Source organism: Oncorhynchus gorbuscha, linkage group LG06, assembly GCF_021184085.1.
Source record: "Oncorhynchus gorbuscha isolate QuinsamMale2020 ecotype Even-year linkage group LG06, OgorEven_v1.0, whole genome shotgun sequence".
Lineage (NCBI taxonomy): Eukaryota > Metazoa > Chordata > Actinopteri > Salmoniformes > Salmonidae > Oncorhynchus > Oncorhynchus gorbuscha.
The window spans coordinates 81,274,988-81,291,897 of NC_060178.1; the positions used below are offsets into that span (position 1 = coordinate 81,274,988).

A 16,910-nucleotide genomic window follows, 5' to 3' on the forward strand; every position below is an offset into this window, starting at 1 on the left:
GATCATCAGAAAACAAGTTTTGATCAGTCAGGGAAATAAAATTGCTTAAAACATTTTCGCTCACTATTTAAAAAGAAGCTATAAAATGGCGCAGGTACAGCTGAGTCGCGCTAGCTAACGCTACCTATAGTAGCATAAAGAATCACTAAAAGACAGGCTGTTTCATGTTTTAGTCCTGTCAGTTTCCATGAAGATGAACTAAACTGTGTCGTTACCTGATGCGGTGAATAACCCATTAAAGTGTGATCTGCAAACATCACAGCCTTTCATCCTGGGCTACATAACTGATGATAGATGTTTAGCAGAGGTGCCAATGGGAGATGGCATTTGCTAGCTTGCCAGAGTGTGTACTAACTGCATATCTTCTTCCACCCATCCCATGATGCGGTATACATGTACCCAGTCATTTTCATTGACTCCGAACGAATCTAAATCGCTTTGGTTCATCTGCCATGGAATTAGGGATCCATTACATTACATACATTTACATTTAAGTCATTTAGCAGACGCTCTTATCCAGAGCGACTTACAAATTGGTGCATTCACCTTATGACATCCAGTGGGACAGTCACTTAACAATAGTGCATCTAAAACTTAGGGGGGGGGGTGAGAGGGATTACTTATCCTATCCTAGGTATTCCTTAAAGAGGTGGGGTTTCAGGATCCCCTTGGCAGAGTAACTGATTAAATTATTCATTTCCCACATTGTAAAACAGTATATGAGCAAGCATAAACTATATCGAGACAAGGTGTTTATTATGCAAATCCATGCCAGTTTATTGTGTAATGTGCTTAGGGAGCGAGTTATAATCCTGTTTTTGTCACCTATTCAAGTGATTTAGCCTGATTTATTTGGTCGAAGGCAAAAGTGTTGTAAATCCCCTGAGCTAACACATGGCACAGCTGTGTGATCCCGTTTGGAGTGACATTTTATGTGGCTGTGGCAGTGGAGCAGGATTATTGGAGTAATGTTGCAGTGATGGCACGAGTTCCAAGGCTCAACTGTTTTTATACTACAGATGGAGGTCGAATATTTTGGCTATTTGAGCTCAATTATGTCATATTTCATTATTTTCCCCATCATCTTAGATGTTGTGGCCAGTACTACAAACTGTAATACAATATCTGAATTTGAGAGTGAACTGTACCCATGGAAAGAAAGGCATTCTAACTACTGTACTCTCTAGTGCCAGGGTCAACATGCCTTATCCCCTGTGACATTGTCCGGGGAGTTTAAAAGTGCTGAGTAATAGCGGGAGGAAATATTTGGCTGACCAACTAGTAACATGGGATGCAGGGAGCAGGTCTATTTTGGCCCCACAGCTGTGCCTGTTTGCTGGGGTTATATGGGAGAGAGGAGAGGGGCCTGCCACGTGGCCTGGGTAAAAGCAGGCCACCGGGCAACTGGGGGATTTCACAGGCCTGGTGGTATTCAGGACAGGAATAAGATGGGCCTACTGGGAGGAGAAATCCTGGGACTGGAGTTGTTAAGTGTGGGGTCAGGATGAGTTATTTGAAGGCCATGGATATGTGTCAAAGCCATGTGCTCCCTCTGTAATACAGAGGTAGGGCACTAGTAGGTAGAGAACCTGATGGGAATTATGCTAATAAGGCCTTTTCATTTGTATTTATTAAGGATCCCCATTAGCGGCTACTCTTTCTGGGCTTCAGCAACATTAAGGCAGTCACACAAAATATTACCTGACATTACATTTCACAACACTTTTCACAGCACATTAAATGTGTGCGCTCAGGCCACTACTCTACCATCACATATCTACAATACAAAATCCATGTGTACATGTGTGTAGAGTGCTTGTTTTAGCACGTGTATGTGAGTGTTTGTGCCATAACAGATCCCATCCCTGGTACCTTACAGACACCAATTGAGTCTATGAAATGCAGGCTCAGTCAGACCGAAGACATCTCCCTCACATACACCACTAATCATGGAATGGAATGTGGCTGTTGGTTTCCATCACTTAATCAGTTGCCAGCCCAAGCTTTAGAGGCTCCTCTCAGTTCACACAGACACAGATGAGAGAGTTCTAAGAACTCTATTCTATTGCATAAAACAACGTTTCTATGCATAAACAGTATTAAACATAATCTTGTAATTTTTCTATCACAGATTCTAATCACGCCTGGGTCAAATACATTGTGTCAAATACTGGAGCTGCACTTGATTTAGTTTTCCCACTTCAATGCAATAGGCTCAAAAGTGCAAACTCCAAGCTAAATTGACGTACTATTTGACAGAAGACTGATTTCAATATTCCAATACATATGCACCCTCATCATGTTTAATACTGCCCTCCCCAGTGCCTTAATTATTTCAACAGGAAGAGATAGTGCCTTAATTCCTTTCCTCTGGCCTTAGGTACGGAAGCATGTAAATGACCTGTATGAAGACCTACGAGATGGACATAACCTGATCTCACTGCTGGAGGTCCTGTCTGGCCAGTCATTGGTGAGTAGTGTGTTGTCATGGTAATGTAGCTCTAGCCTGTTATCACCCCTCATGTATATCTTATGAGTCAGAGGATATGTCTGAAATTGAACCTTATTCCAAAGGATACTTTTGACCAGAGCTCATATATTGTAGGGAATAGAGTGCCAATTTTCAAGACGTTTCCTTTTTGGAAATGTGCTTGTATTCTTGAAAGGAAGGTTTGAACAGAGAGTGACATTATAAGTGATGATTTGCTTGGCTTCTAAACCCCTATAACACAATTCATTCCATTGTTTGATTCTGATTAAAGTAAAGGGAGTTTTCATATATGATTTCTGTTCCCTGGTGCAGTATCACGTTGCATGAGAATTCCAGGAATGTACAATTTTCTTCACACAAGAAATGTAAATAAGAGTTCAGGGTCCACTTTTTCAGACACATACACTCTTAGAAGAAAAGGGTTCCTGAAGAGGTTCTTCATCTGTCCCCATAGGAGAACCCTTTTTGGATCTAGTTTTGATTTACATTTGGTTGAGAGGTCAACTATCGTGAAATTAACCAAACATTTTAAGATGTTATTGGATTTAGGTTCAAATTTGGGTTAAAAAAATACATAATTCCCTTACGTTGTTGACTTTTTGAAAATCAATTCAGTTTTAGTCATCAGATTACATTTTTGTTGTTGAAATGATGTAGAAATAACGTTGATGCAACCAGTTTTTGCCCAGTGGGATGGAACCCAAAAGGGTTCTAACTGGAATCAAAACGTGTTCTTTAAAGGGTTCTCCTATGGGGACAGCCACAAAAACCTTATGTTCTAGATAGCACCTTTTTTTCTATGAATGTATTATATCACTTTGTTTATCAATCGGGTCCTAGATCCTGAAGCAACCTCTTGAGCAAGAACCAGCATTTACTTTGTTTTTATATAGACTTAAAGCCCACATATGCAGTATATCCTACAGCTATAGTGTCGATCAGATGCATGAATCAGACAATCAGATATGTGAAAATGCCCCAAGACCATTTATGCTTCAAGGCCTGGGAGAAACTAACTGTATTACAATGCTTGTTTTCAATGTTTGTAATGTCATTGCACTCCACAAAAAACACGAGTTGAAAGAAATGATGGCTGGATTGGAGACGTAGGAATTTTGATTAAGGCTGTTTGTTATCACTCAAATGTCATACTCAAATGTCATACTCAAATGTCATCACATTAGAGAATCTGAAAATGAATCATGATTATAGCTGTCTTTTGATGTCAGTTGTTTGGTGGGTTGCAGCAGCATGAGTTCTCTGTAACTCATGTGAGGAGAAATTAGGTTCCCTCTAAAATAGGTGTAGCTAATATTTCTCCTTGAAGTCGCCCACATGTTCTTTTGTTTACATCATGTTTCCTCTCTACCCTCTTCCTCCTCCATTTCTTCTATTTTGGATTTGTTTTGTTAATTTTACATTCTCCTTTTCATTTGTCCAACTTGTGTCCTTGTCTATTTGTCTCCCCCTTGTGTTTGTTTCCTGCGCTCACATTTACTCGGCCTGGTAAGCCAAGGGAGCGTGATTTCCTCAAGACTTTGCGGTTGGTGAGTTCGGCAGAAGCATGTGCGGTTGATCAGCATGGAGATGAGCAGGTTGATGATAAGGGGGTTGGTGTGGTTCGCCGTCCCTCCCCCTTTGTAACACAACCAATGCAGCGTGTTCAGTGGACATTAACGAGAGTGGAACAACAATCCCACCACAGGCTTTTTACTTTAGTGGCCCGTAGTGAGCACTATAGCAATCTGTTTATATGGTTTGGTCAAGTTGCATTCTCTTTGATTTTATGATAGAAGTTTGTGTGCAACACTGTGTAGAATAGGGAGTGGCCCACTATATGGCTTTAGAATTGCTAGCTGAGAAACTGAGATGGATTACATGATGGAAATGTGCTTGGCTTATGAACGAAAGGCCCAAGATCATGTTCAATTCATAGTTTTTTCTCAACAGCAAAAAAACATACACAGCCCTTTCAAAAGTTTGGGGTCACTTAGAAATATTGTTGTTGAAAGAAAAGCACTTTTTTTTTGTCCATTAAAATAACATCAAATTGATAAGAAATGCAGTGTAGACATTGTTAATGTTGTAAATGACTATTGTAGCTGGTGCTGGCTGATTTTTTATGAAATATCTACATAGGTGTACAGAGGCCCATTATCAGCAACCATCACTCCTGTGTTCCAATGGCACGTTGTGTTAGCTAATCCAAGTTTATCATTTTAAAAGGCGAATTGATCATTAGAAAACCCCTTATGTTATATTATGTTAGCACAGCTGAAAACTGTTGTACTGATTAAAGAAGCAATAAAACTGTCCTTCTTTAGACTAGTTGCCTAGAAGGCCAGCATCCCGGAGTCGCCTCTTTACTGTTGACGTTGAGACTGGTGTTTTAAGGTTACTATTTAATCAAGCTGCCAGTTAAGGACTTGTGAGGCATCTGTCTCTCAAAATAGAAACTCTAATGTACTTGTCCTAATATATATACTTGTCCTCTTGCTCAGTTGTGCACCGAGGCCTCCCACTCCTCTTTCTGTTCTGTGAAGGGAGTAGAACACATGAGATCTTCAGTTTCTTGGCAATTTCTCGCATGGAATAGCATTCATTTCTCAGAACAAAAATAGACTGACAGGTTTCAGAAGAAAGTTCTCTGTTTCTGTCCATTTTGAGCCTGTAATCGAACCCACAAATGCTGATGTTCCAGATACTCAACTAGTGTAAAGAAGGCCAGTTTTATTGCTTCTTTAATCAGTACAACAGTTTTCAGCTGTGCTATCATAATTGCAAAAGGGTTTTCTATTGATCAATTAGCATTTTAAAATGATAAACTTGGATTAGCAAACACAACGTGCCGTTGGAACACAGGAGTGATGGTTGCTGATAATGGGCCTCTGTATGCCTGTATGTAGATATTGCATTCAAAATCAGCCGTTTCCAGCTACAATAGTCATTTACAACATTAACAATGCATACACTGTATTTCTGATCAATTTGATGTTATTTTAATGGACAAAAAATGTGCTTTTCTTGTCATGTTTTGTCATTAATTATCATGTCTCGTCCCTGTGCTTCCCCTTCTATTCGTTTCCCTCTGCTGGTCTTATTAGGTTCTTTCCCTCTTTCTATCCCTCTCTCTCCCCCTCCCTCTCTCACTCTCTCGCTCTCTCTTCTCTCTATCGTTCCGTTCCTGCTCCCAGCTGTTCCTATTCCCCTAATCAATCATTTAGTCTTCCCACACCTGTTCCCGATCCTTTTCCCTGATTAGAGTCCCTATTTCTCTCCTTGTTTTCCGTTCCTGCCCCGTCGGATCCTCATCTATATTTCACCGTGCTGTGTCTATGTTTTGCCCTGTCGTGTCGTGTTTCCCTCAGATGCTGCGTGGTGAGCAGGTGTCTGAGTCTGCTAGGTTCAAGTGCCTTCCCGAGGCAACCTGCAGTTCTCGATCAAGTCTCCAGTCTGTTCTTGTCTTTACGAGTAGTATTATGCTTTTTGTTTTGTAAAGTTTCTTACTGGATTAAAAACTCTGTTTTCGCCAAGTCGCTTTTGGGTCCTCATTCACCTGCATAACAGAAGGATCCGACCAAGGAATGGACCCAGCGACTACAGAGGCTCGTAACACTGCCGTCAAGATCCAAGGAGCCATGCTCAGCAGACACGAGCAGGAATTGTCTGCTGCTCGCCATGCCGTGGAGAACCTGGCCGCTCAGGTTTCCGACCTCTCTGGACAGTTCCAGAGTCTTCGTCTCGTGCCACCTGTTACTTCCTGGCCTGCCGAGCCTCCGGAACCTAGGGTTAATAACCCACCTTGCTACTCCGGGCAGCCCACGGAGTGCCGCTCCTTTCTCACCCAGTGTGATATTGTGTTCTCTCTCCAACCCAACACATACTCTAGTGAGAGAGCTCGGGTTGCTTACGTCATTTCACTCCCGAGAGTGGGGCACAGCTATCTGGGAGGCAAGGGCTGATTGTTCTAACAATTACCAGAACTTTAAAGAGGAGATGATTCGGGTTTTTGACCGTTCAGTTTTTGGTGGGGAGGCTTCTAGGGCCCTGGCTTCCCTATGCCAAGGTGATCGATCCATAACGGATTACTCTATAGAGTTTCGTACTCTTGCTGCCTCTAGTGACTGGAACGAGCCGGCGCTGCTCGCTCGTTTTCTGGAGGGACTCCACACAGTGGTCAAAGATGAGATTCTCTCTCGGGAGGTTCCTTCCAGTGTGGACTCTTTGATTGCTCTCGCCATCCGCATAGAACGACGGGTAGATCTTCGTCACCAGGCTCGTGGAAGAGAGCTCGCATCAACGGTGTTTTCCTGCTCCGCATCGCAACCATCTCCCTCCTCTGGCTCTGAGACTGAGCCCATGCAGCTGGGAGGGATTCGCATCTCGACTAAGGAGAGGGAACGGAGGATCACCAACCGCCTGTGCCTCTATTGCGGATTTGATGGACATTTTGTTAATTCATGTCCAGTAAGAGGCCAGAGCCCATCAGTAAGCGGAGGGCTACTGGTGAGCGCTACTACTCAGGTCTCTTCATCTAGATCCTGTACTACTATGTCGGTCCATCTACGCTGGACCGGTTCGGTGCTACATGCAGTGCCTTGATTGACTCTGGGGCTGAGGGTTGTTTCATGGACGAAGCATGGGTTCGGAAACATAACATTCCTTTCAGACAGTTAGACAAGCCTACGCCCATGTTTGCCTTAGATGGTAGTCATCTTCCCAGTATCAGATTTGAGACACTACCTTTAACTCTCACAGTATCTGGTAACCACAGTGAGACTATTTCTTTTTTGATTTTTCGTTCACCTTTTACACCAGTTGTTTTGGGTCATCCCTGGCTAGTATGTCATAATCCTTCTATTAATTGGTCTTGTAATTCTATCCTATCCTGGAACGTATCTTGTCATGTGAAGTGCTTAATGTCTGCCATCCCTCCCATTTCTTCTGTCCCCACTTCTCAGGAGGAACCTGGCGATTTGACAGGAGTGCCGGAGGAATATCATGATCTGCGCACGGTCTTCAGTCGGTCCCGAGCCAACTCTCTTCCTCCTCACCGGTCGTATGATTGTAGTATTGATCTCCTTCCGGGGACCACTCCTCCTCGGGGTAGACTATACTCTCTGTCGGCTCCCGAACGTAAGGCTCTCGAGGATTATTTATCTGTGTCTCTTGACGCCGGTACCATAGTGCCTTCTTCCTCTCCGGCCGGGGCGGGGTTCTTTTTGTTAAGAAGAAGGACGGTACTCTGCGCCCCTGCGTGGATTATCGAGGGCTGAATGACATAACGGTTAAGAATCGTTATCCGCTTCCCCTTATGTCATCAGCCTTCGAGATTCTGCAGGGAGCCAGGTGCTTTACTAAGTTGGACCTTCGTAACGCTTACCATCTCGTGCGCATCAGAGAGGGGACGAGTGGAAAACGGCGTTTAACACTCCGTTAGGGCATTTTGAGTACCGGGTTCTGCCGTTTGGTCTCGCCAATGCGCCAGCTGTTTTTCAGGCATTAGTTAATGATGTTCTGAGAGACATGCTGAACATCTTTGTTTTTGTCTATCTTGACGATATCCTGATTTTTTCACCGTCACTCGAGATTCATGTTCAGCACGTTCGACGTGTTCTACAGCGCCTTTTAGAGAATTGTCTCTACGTAAAGGCTGAGAAGTGCTCTTTTCATGTCTCCTCCGTTACTTTTCTCGGTTCCGTTATTTCCGCTGAAGGCATTCAGATGGATACCGCTAAGGTCCAAGCTGTCAGTGATTGGCCCGTTCCAAGGTCACGTGTCGAGTTGCAGCGCTTTTTAGGTTTCGCTAATTTCTATCGGCGTTTCATTCGTAATTTCGGTCAAGTTGCTGCCCCTCTCACAGCTCTTACTTCTGTCAAGACGTGTTTTAAGTGGTCCGGTTCCGCCCAGGGAGCTTTTGATCTTCTAAAAGAACGTTTTACGTCCGCTCCTATCCTCGTTACTCCTGACGTAACTAGACAATTCATTGTCGAGGTTGACGCTTCAGAGGTAGGCGTGGGAGCCATTCTATCCCAGCGCTTCCAGTCTGACGATAAGGTTCATCCTTGCGCTTATTTTTCTCATCGCCTGTCGCCATCTGAGCGCAACTATGATGTGGGTAACCGTGAACTGCTCGCCATCCGCTTAGCCCTAGGCGAATGGCGACAGTGGTTGGAGGGGCGACCGTTCCTTTTGTCGTTTGGACAGACCATAAGAACCTTGAGTACATCCGTTCTGCCAAACGACTTAATGCCCGTCAAGCTCGTTGGGCGTTGTTTTCGCTCGTTTCGAGTTTGTGATTTCTTACCGTCCGGGTAGCAAGAACACCAAGCCTGATGCCTTATCCCGTCTGTTTAGTTCTTCTGTGGCTTCTACTGATCCCGAGGGATTCTTCCTTATGGGCGTGTTGTCGGGTTGACAGTCTGGGGAATTGAAAGACAGGTTAAGCAAGCACTCACGCACACTGCGTCGCCGCGCGCTTGTCCTAGTAACCTCCTTTTCGTTCCTGTTTCCACTCGTCTGGCTGTTCTTCAGTGGGCTCACTCTGCCAAGTTAGCTGGTCATCCCGGTGTTCGAGGCACTCTTGCGTCTATTCGCCAGCGCTTTTGGTGGCCGACTCAGGAGCGTGACACGCGCCGTTTCGTGGCTGCTTGTTCGGACTGCGCGCAGACTAAGTCGGGTAACTCTCCTCCTGCCGGTCGTCTCAGACCGCTCCCCATTCCTTCTCGACCATGGTCTCACATCGCCCTAGACTTCATTACCGGTCTGCCTTTGTCTGCGGGGAAGACTGTGATTCTTACGGTTGTCGATAGGTTCTCTAAGGCGGCACATTTCATTCCCCTCGCTAAACTTCCTTCCGCTAAGGAGACGGCACAAATCATTATCGAGAATGTGTTCAGAATTCATGGCCTCCCGTTAGACGCCGTTTCAGACAGAGGCCCGCAATTCACGTCACAGTTTTGGAGGGAGTTCTGTCGTTTGATTGGTGCGTCCGTCAGTCTCTCTTCCGGGTTTCATCCCCAGTCTAACGGTCAAGCAGAGAGGGCCAATCAGACGATTGGTCGCATACTACGCAGCCTTTCTTTCAGAAACCCTGCGTCTTGGGCAGAACAGCTCCCCTGGGCAGAATACGCTCACAACTCGCTTCCTTCGTCTGCTACCGGGTTATCTCCGTTTCAGAGTAGTCTGGGTTACCAGCCTCCTCTGTTCTCATCCCAGCTTGCCGAGTCCAGCGTTCCCTCGGCTCAAGCGTTTGTCCAACGTTGTGAGCGCACCTGGAGGAGGGTGAGGTCTGCACTTTGCCGCTACAGGGCACAGACTGTGAGAGCCGCCAATAAACGCAGGATTAAGAGTCCAAGGTATTGTTGCGGCCAGAGAGTGTGGCTTTCCACTCGCAACCTTCCTCTTACGACAGCTTCTCGTAAGTTGACTCCGCGGTTCATTGGTCCGTTCCGTGTCTCCCAGGTCGTCAATCCTGTCGCTGTGCGACTGCTTCTTCCGCGACATCTTCGTCGCGTCCATCCTGTCTTCCATGTCTCCTGTGTCAAGCCCTTTCTTCGCACCCCCGTTCGTCTTCCCTCCCCCCTCCCGTCCTTGTCGAGAGCGCACCTATTTACAAGGTACGTAAGATCATGGACATGCGTTCTCGGGGACGGGGTCACCAATACTTAGTGGATTGGGAGGGTTACGGTCCTGAGGAGAGGAGTTGGGTTCCGTCTCGGGACGTGCTGGACCGTTCGCTTATTGATGATTTCCTCCGTTGCCGCCAGGGTTCCTCCTCGAGTGCGCCAGGAGGCGCTCGGTGAGTGGGGGTACTGTCATGTTTTGTCATTAATTATCATGTCTCGTCCCTGTGCTTCCCCTTCTATTCGTTTCCCTCTGCTGGTCTTATTAGGTTCTTTCCCTCTTTCTATCCCTCTCTCTCCCCCTCCCTCTCTCACTCTCTCGCTCTCTCTTCTCTCTATCGTTCCGTTCCTGCTCCCAGCTGTTCCTATTCCCCTAATCAATCATTTAGTCTTCCCACACCTGTTCCCGATCCTTTTCCCTGATTAGAGTCCCTATTTCTCTCCTTGTTTTCCGTTCCTGCCCCGTCGGATCCTCATCTATATTTCACCGTGCTGTGTCTATGTTTTGCCCTGTCGTGTCGTGTTTCCCTCAGATGCTGCGTGGTGAGCAGGTGTCTGAGTCTGCTAGGTTCAAGTGCCTTCCCGAGGCAACCTGCAGTTCTCGATCAAGTCTCCAGTCTGTTCTTGTCTTTACGAGTAGTATTATGCTTTTTGTTTTGTAAAGTTTCTTACTGGATTAAAAACTCTGTTTTCGCCAAGTCGCTTTTGGGTCCTCATTCACCTGCATAACATTTCTTTCAAAACAAGGACATTTCTAAGTGACCCCAAACCTTTGAACGGTAGTGTATATTGTGCATGCCATAGTAAAGTAAAAGAACAGCACCATGCACTTCCATCTTAGATTGCAAGCGCATGTACAAATCAATCACATTACTGTGTGATTCACAAGATCTCCACCAGGGCCTTTTGAGTCCATCCTCAGTAGCTTTGTGCATCACTGAGCCATACAATCAAACTGAACATCAACATTTATGAACCAATGAACATTTTTCATCAGATAGTGGCTTTCTATTGTATTCAATGTATACCAACAGCAGGCCACTTGACTGATTGTACCAAGTTAATGAGGTGAGCCATTGAGGAAAAGGCTTTTGTGAATGTTGTCACTCTGCTATTGAAGTGAGAGTAATTACTGAATCAAGAGCGCTGTACTGCAGCTCATCCCTGGGTCGTATTCTGCCGCTGTGGATCGGCAGGGGACTGGCTGGCTTGTGACGCAGTTTCCATCTCATTATCTCACGCTGTGTCCCTCCATTGTGCTCCTGTGTCCGTCACATCTGCTCACATCATGACACTTAGTCCTCACAGCTATATGAATCCTAGATGCTTTTTTGAACTGGGAAAGGTCTTTATTGTTTGTGTTATTAGTCCTCATTGGAATTAGTTTATCACTCATTTCCGGTAAACTCCTGCCCAATTCAGCACTAATTCTATCAGATTATGTGTTCTGTCAGTTCACAGTTTGAGAGTACCAAGATACATGTATTTTCTATTGCGTAAATTCAGTGTACCAGTTGCGTAATTTCAGATAAACCTAGGATATGGTAAAGGAATACAAATGCTAAAGCATTTGATGAAAATTCCTCTCAAATGAATTTTGATCAAATTGAAGCTAATTTACTGCATTTCTACATTCTAGTTTATTTTAATATCAAGTCAAGCAGCAGTAACCTAGCCAAAGGCATCTACTACATCCATCTTTACCTCTGCACAGTTTGGCGAAAATATTGCGCTGTTCCCTACAGCTGCATAGATGCGCTCTCCATAAAGCTAGCTAGCCATACAAACAGCCTTTCCTCCCGCTCCCAGGTATCCACATGGTCCTAAAGTCTGCCCACTGATACCACTAAACTGCATTTGCCTTTTAATCAGGGTTGGAATTATTTCCGTAACCTATTTTAAATGGTTTGTATAGAGCTAGGGTATGGCGACTGGTGTGTAGTAATAGCAGCGTTTTGTAGACCACCCTGGCTCCGGATTGGTTTGTTCCCTCCCTTTTGGTTTTTCTCTCTTTCCCTCAGCAGATGAGTGGGTAAGACCCTGGCAGGGGCATGTCCGGTGTCCTCATACTACTAATGGTGTGGTGAGTCCCTGGTCCTTGGAAAGGGAGAGACCACATGGCAGTCAGTAACTTGTCCCCCTCTTCCTGTTCCTCCTCTATGCCCACAGCCTCGGGAGAAAGGGAGGATGCGGTTCCACAGACTCCAGAATGTACAGATAGCACTGGACTACTTAAAGAGGCGGCAGGTAAGGACCAATCACATTTGCCGAAATGCTAGAACATATGTGTAGAGGAATTTCTGATAACTATTTACACCATGTGGATATTGAAAAGCACACTGAATGCCCACATCAAAACAGAAACCCTGCTCATACCATGACAGGGATAACCAATATCATTACCTCATGAAGGGTTCAATACCTCCCTCATCATGACTCACAATAGAGGACATGCTGAATCCATCTCCCAAGGGTGGTTACATCTCTGATTGCCCCTCCCCCACACCCACCACAGTCAGGAAGTGATAGAGATGGAGAACAGTGCTCACTGCCCAGCTGCAGCCTGCCAGACATGACGTCAGTGAAAGCAACCCAAGGCCTGAGACAAAGGATTCATAGATCATTAAATTATGCCATTGTTTTAATGACATACCAGGCCCATTCACACCTCATTCATATTCATAAACAGACACATTAAAGATTCACATGCTTTTTATTCTATCCTACTGTTGATTTAAGGCTGTACTGTATCATAAAAAGGGTAGCGGTAGCATCAATGTTGCAATGAACTGTGGGAAGGATAGATAAGATATTGTATTATTACAAATAGCTATGCCCAGACTTGAAAAAGCACAATTTAGAGGGTGAAAGAAAATTGCCGCTGCTTTCGGTTTCACTGCTTGCTCTCTCATAATGAAATCAAATGGCATTTATTTGCACATGACAGGGATTGTCTGGCATATCAATGGAAGGCCATGATATAAACATCATGGCAAATTATTTTCAATCAAATTAGGTAGAGTACCAAGCATGACATTTTTAGCCATTGGACCACAATAAAGTATTTGCATTTGAAATGATGGATATTTGTTTGGAACAATATCAAACTGCATTAGTTTATTAGAATGAGGACATGATATTTCAGCACATGACATTTCAACACATTACTATAACCTACCACACTATAGTGCCGCCTTGTGGTATAGAGGTGTGGACTCAAGGCCACATAATAATAGTAAATTGATTTACTAGCACAACTTCGTTACCAGCATCTGTTTTGGGGATTTCCACTTGTTCTAAAAAGAGGATAGACATTACTCTCACAATATGTATGCATTTTTATGCATCATTTTAAAGCTTTATAAATGATCTGTTACGGTGAGTGTGACACTAATACCGATGAACAAATTCAAATTCTCACTAATGTGTATGTACCCTGTTTATTACAAGTTTGAAGACATATTAATAGGTTTTGTATATAGAGACATCTACAGATGTTCTTCAGGGATGTTAACCTACACTACTAAGAATAAAGGTGCTTTGTGGATTAATAGAAAACATTTCTTAAGCTGTTTAAGTTGATGTAGATTTGGAATGCATCACTTCTGTGTATCATGCTTATTAGCCAACTGTTTACAACTCCTTTCTTCAGGTCAAGCTAGTCAACATCAGAAATGATGACATCACAGACGGGAATCCCAAATTGACGCTGGGATTGATTTGGACCATAATTCTGCACTTTCAGGTAAGAGTTCATCTCAAATCACACATTTTGTTCATACTGTGTTTGTCATTTTCCGTCTGTGTGAATCAGTGTGCTTTCTCCATTGCTGTATTTTTTTCTTAGCAAAGGATAATCAGTGTGCATATGCTAGTGTTATTCATGTTAATTTGGTTGAGGATTAGGATGATCATATCCAGCTACATTATGTCACGCATGGAGCTGGGAGATGTCTCTTGTTTTGACCAAATTAAGATATCTGTATTTAAAAGGTTCTGGATTGAGGTATTATGTTTCTCTTCCATTTGACAGAAAATGCTAGTATATTGAAGCAAGTGTGATTGAAAAGCTAATGTGTTGCTTAAACTCGCTACAGTTCTGTATGTTTTAGGATTTGCTTGTATAAGACTGACATTTGGTTCTGTTTGCACCATCTAAACCAGTAGTCACCAACCGGTATCGTGATCTTCAAGGCATTCCTAGTCGATCCCCAAACATTTCTGTTGAAAAGCCAACGATAAAGGCTTGTGCTGCTTTTTGTATTGTCTTTGTGTTGCTCTGTTGGCTGTAGGTGCACTTGATTCAGAAGCCCTGCTCACCGGAAAGTGTGTTCCAGTTTTGAACCATTTTGTTTGTCTGAAAAGACAAACCCGGCAGACTGGGAGATCTGTGGCTAAATCGAGTTTGCCTAGCCAATCGCATTGCTCAAATCACTGTGCCTACAGCTTCCACGAACCCGACCACAGCAAAGTTTGATACTAGCCTGCGTGAGGTTTCAGAACTTTTAAAACTATGACCAGAGAGAGACTGTCAAAGAATACAGCAAAGAGCTGATGTTTTTATGAGTGAGTTCATGTCAAACATTTTATTCAGCACTGTCAACACTGTTTTTATTCAACACAAAACACACTTTTCCATACTTTCACTCACACAGCTGTTTATTTTAATATTGAGGAATATTTCACTTTCTGTGCTCATAGGAACAACATGAATTTGTGCATGAGGCAGATGCAGTGTGACTCGAGTTTCGCCATCAGGTGGAAGACAGTGTCCCCGCTCTGGTAGGGCTGTTGCGGTGACCATATTACTGTCACACTTAATGAGAGCTCATGAGCATAAGGAACAATGCCTTTTTTCCCCAACTTTTTCGGATCATAGTCGCACACCTCATGTAGCCTAGCCCATAGGCCTATATGTTTTGATAAGGTTTAAGGTAAGCACATTAATCTGCTTTACATGGGGTGTAGAGCCTAGCTGACATAAACAGCGTGTGAGTTTCAAGTTTGGGGAAGATCATTTTCACCATAAAATACACCTTTTTATAATAAAAGCAATACATGCATAATTGCATTTGTGGTCAATAATGATAATGGTGATTTCCGCTAATGGAACATTGGTGCTTATAGCCTGCTACCATGTGCGCATCGCTGCGCTTATAATGTGAGGAAATAGCCTAATAGTTTATCAGCATTCTAAGCTACATGTTCTGATCTGTTGCGTCAGCCACATTGCGTAAAAAACATTTTTTTATTTATATTTGGGATCTATCGCATTACACAACTGTCCCAGACTATGTTTGGAATATTTATTTCTCTCACAAAATAGAATAGGTCAATGTTTGTACTATGGGTGAAAGTAGATTGACATAGGCTAGTGCTTTTTCTGTTTGTTAGGACATCTTGTTCCTAAGTGGCGAGTGGCACAGCGGTCTAAGGCATTGCATCTCAATGCTAGAGGCATCACTACAGACACCCTGGTTCGAATCCAGGCTGTATCACAACCGGCTGTGATTGGGAGTCCCGTAGGTCGGCGCACAATTGGGCCAACGTCATCTGGGTTTGGCCAGTGTAGGACGTCATTGCAAATAAGAATTTGTTCTTAACTGACTGTTTAGTTAAATTAAATAAATAAATAATCTTCAGTATACACCTAGGAATTGGATAAGGACACGCGCAGTTGCGTCTCCGATGTGTCTGTCTTCACTTGTAGCCTGTGAGAAAGACCCGATCACGTGATGGAGAGCCATGTGAGTAAGATGTGATGCTCAGAACTCAGGGAAAGGGCACAACGGTCACTGGCCTCAAATTACATGGATTTGTTTAGGGTGCATTACGGCCACACAAAGGAGATGCCGCCGTGAAATTCTAGGCATGTCAAATTGCGAATGAGTGGCTGATGTACTGTGTACAGCCTGCGCAAAAAACTAAGCAGAGCTCATCCCTTTCAAGCGACTTTTTTCAAATCGTCATTAGTCGCATCATGCAGCCTTACAATGTATTAAAAATCTAAACATATAGTCCAATGTTTGTAGAACAACTAAACTTACATTAACTCTAAATTAAGCATATACTGTAGGAATACCTATTTCTTTGTTAGCCGCTCAACACAGAATAGCCGTATGTGCGCACTCCCTCAAATCGTTTGGAGAAAATATCCTTTCTATTTTGATCAGCTTCTTCACACTATAGAATAATGCCACAGAATTCTAAGCAAATCTTGTCTGCTAAATGAACTAGTGTAGCCCACAGCCATTTGGCATAGCCAGATCAGGACCTAACATAAGGACAACTCATGGTATGCTATTCTGTTCTTCTGAAATAGACTACATTTTCTTCATATCGTGCTTCTTTAGACCTGTCAAAAAAAGAAAATGGATTTATTGGGAAGGTGTAGGCTATATTACATGGATTTATTATACGTTTTAAAATGTAGATGTTCCAAAGGTCTGCATCAGTGGCTTGTGTGGAAGCTAGGAGATACTAAATGTATTTATGTTAATTAACAGTTCATTTCCGTGAGACCGACAGTTATTTGCTTGACAATTACTGCCACAGCCCTACTCTCTGGTCAGTCTCACTAGAGGAAAGGAAGGAGAGAGCAGTAACCCCGAGAGGTGGACCCTCTGCTGCTCTCACCCTCCCTCTGTTGAGACTAATGCTGCTAATAAAAACTGGGAACTCGGAAATCTCAGACTTCCAACTTCAGTGCGTTCAAGCCAACAGGAAATTCTGAAAAAACCCAAGATCCTACTGGGAAAAATAGTTTTGAACGTAATCCTACTCAGAATTCCAAG

General features: G+C 43.7%; 1 protein-coding gene across 1 annotated transcript in view; it reads left to right on the forward strand.

Moving 5' to 3' along the window:
• Positions 1-16,910, forward strand: part of LOC124038746 (dystonin-like) — a 205,614-nt gene that overhangs the window by 59,447 nt on the left and 129,257 nt on the right. The window contains exons 6-8 of the mRNA XM_046354820.1: positions 2,381-2,470; positions 12,286-12,363; positions 13,769-13,861. Of these exons, the coding sequence (XP_046210776.1) occupies positions 2,381-2,470; positions 12,286-12,363; positions 13,769-13,861 (261 nt within the window). The remainder of the gene's footprint in view (positions 1-2,380; positions 2,471-12,285; positions 12,364-13,768; positions 13,862-16,910) is intronic.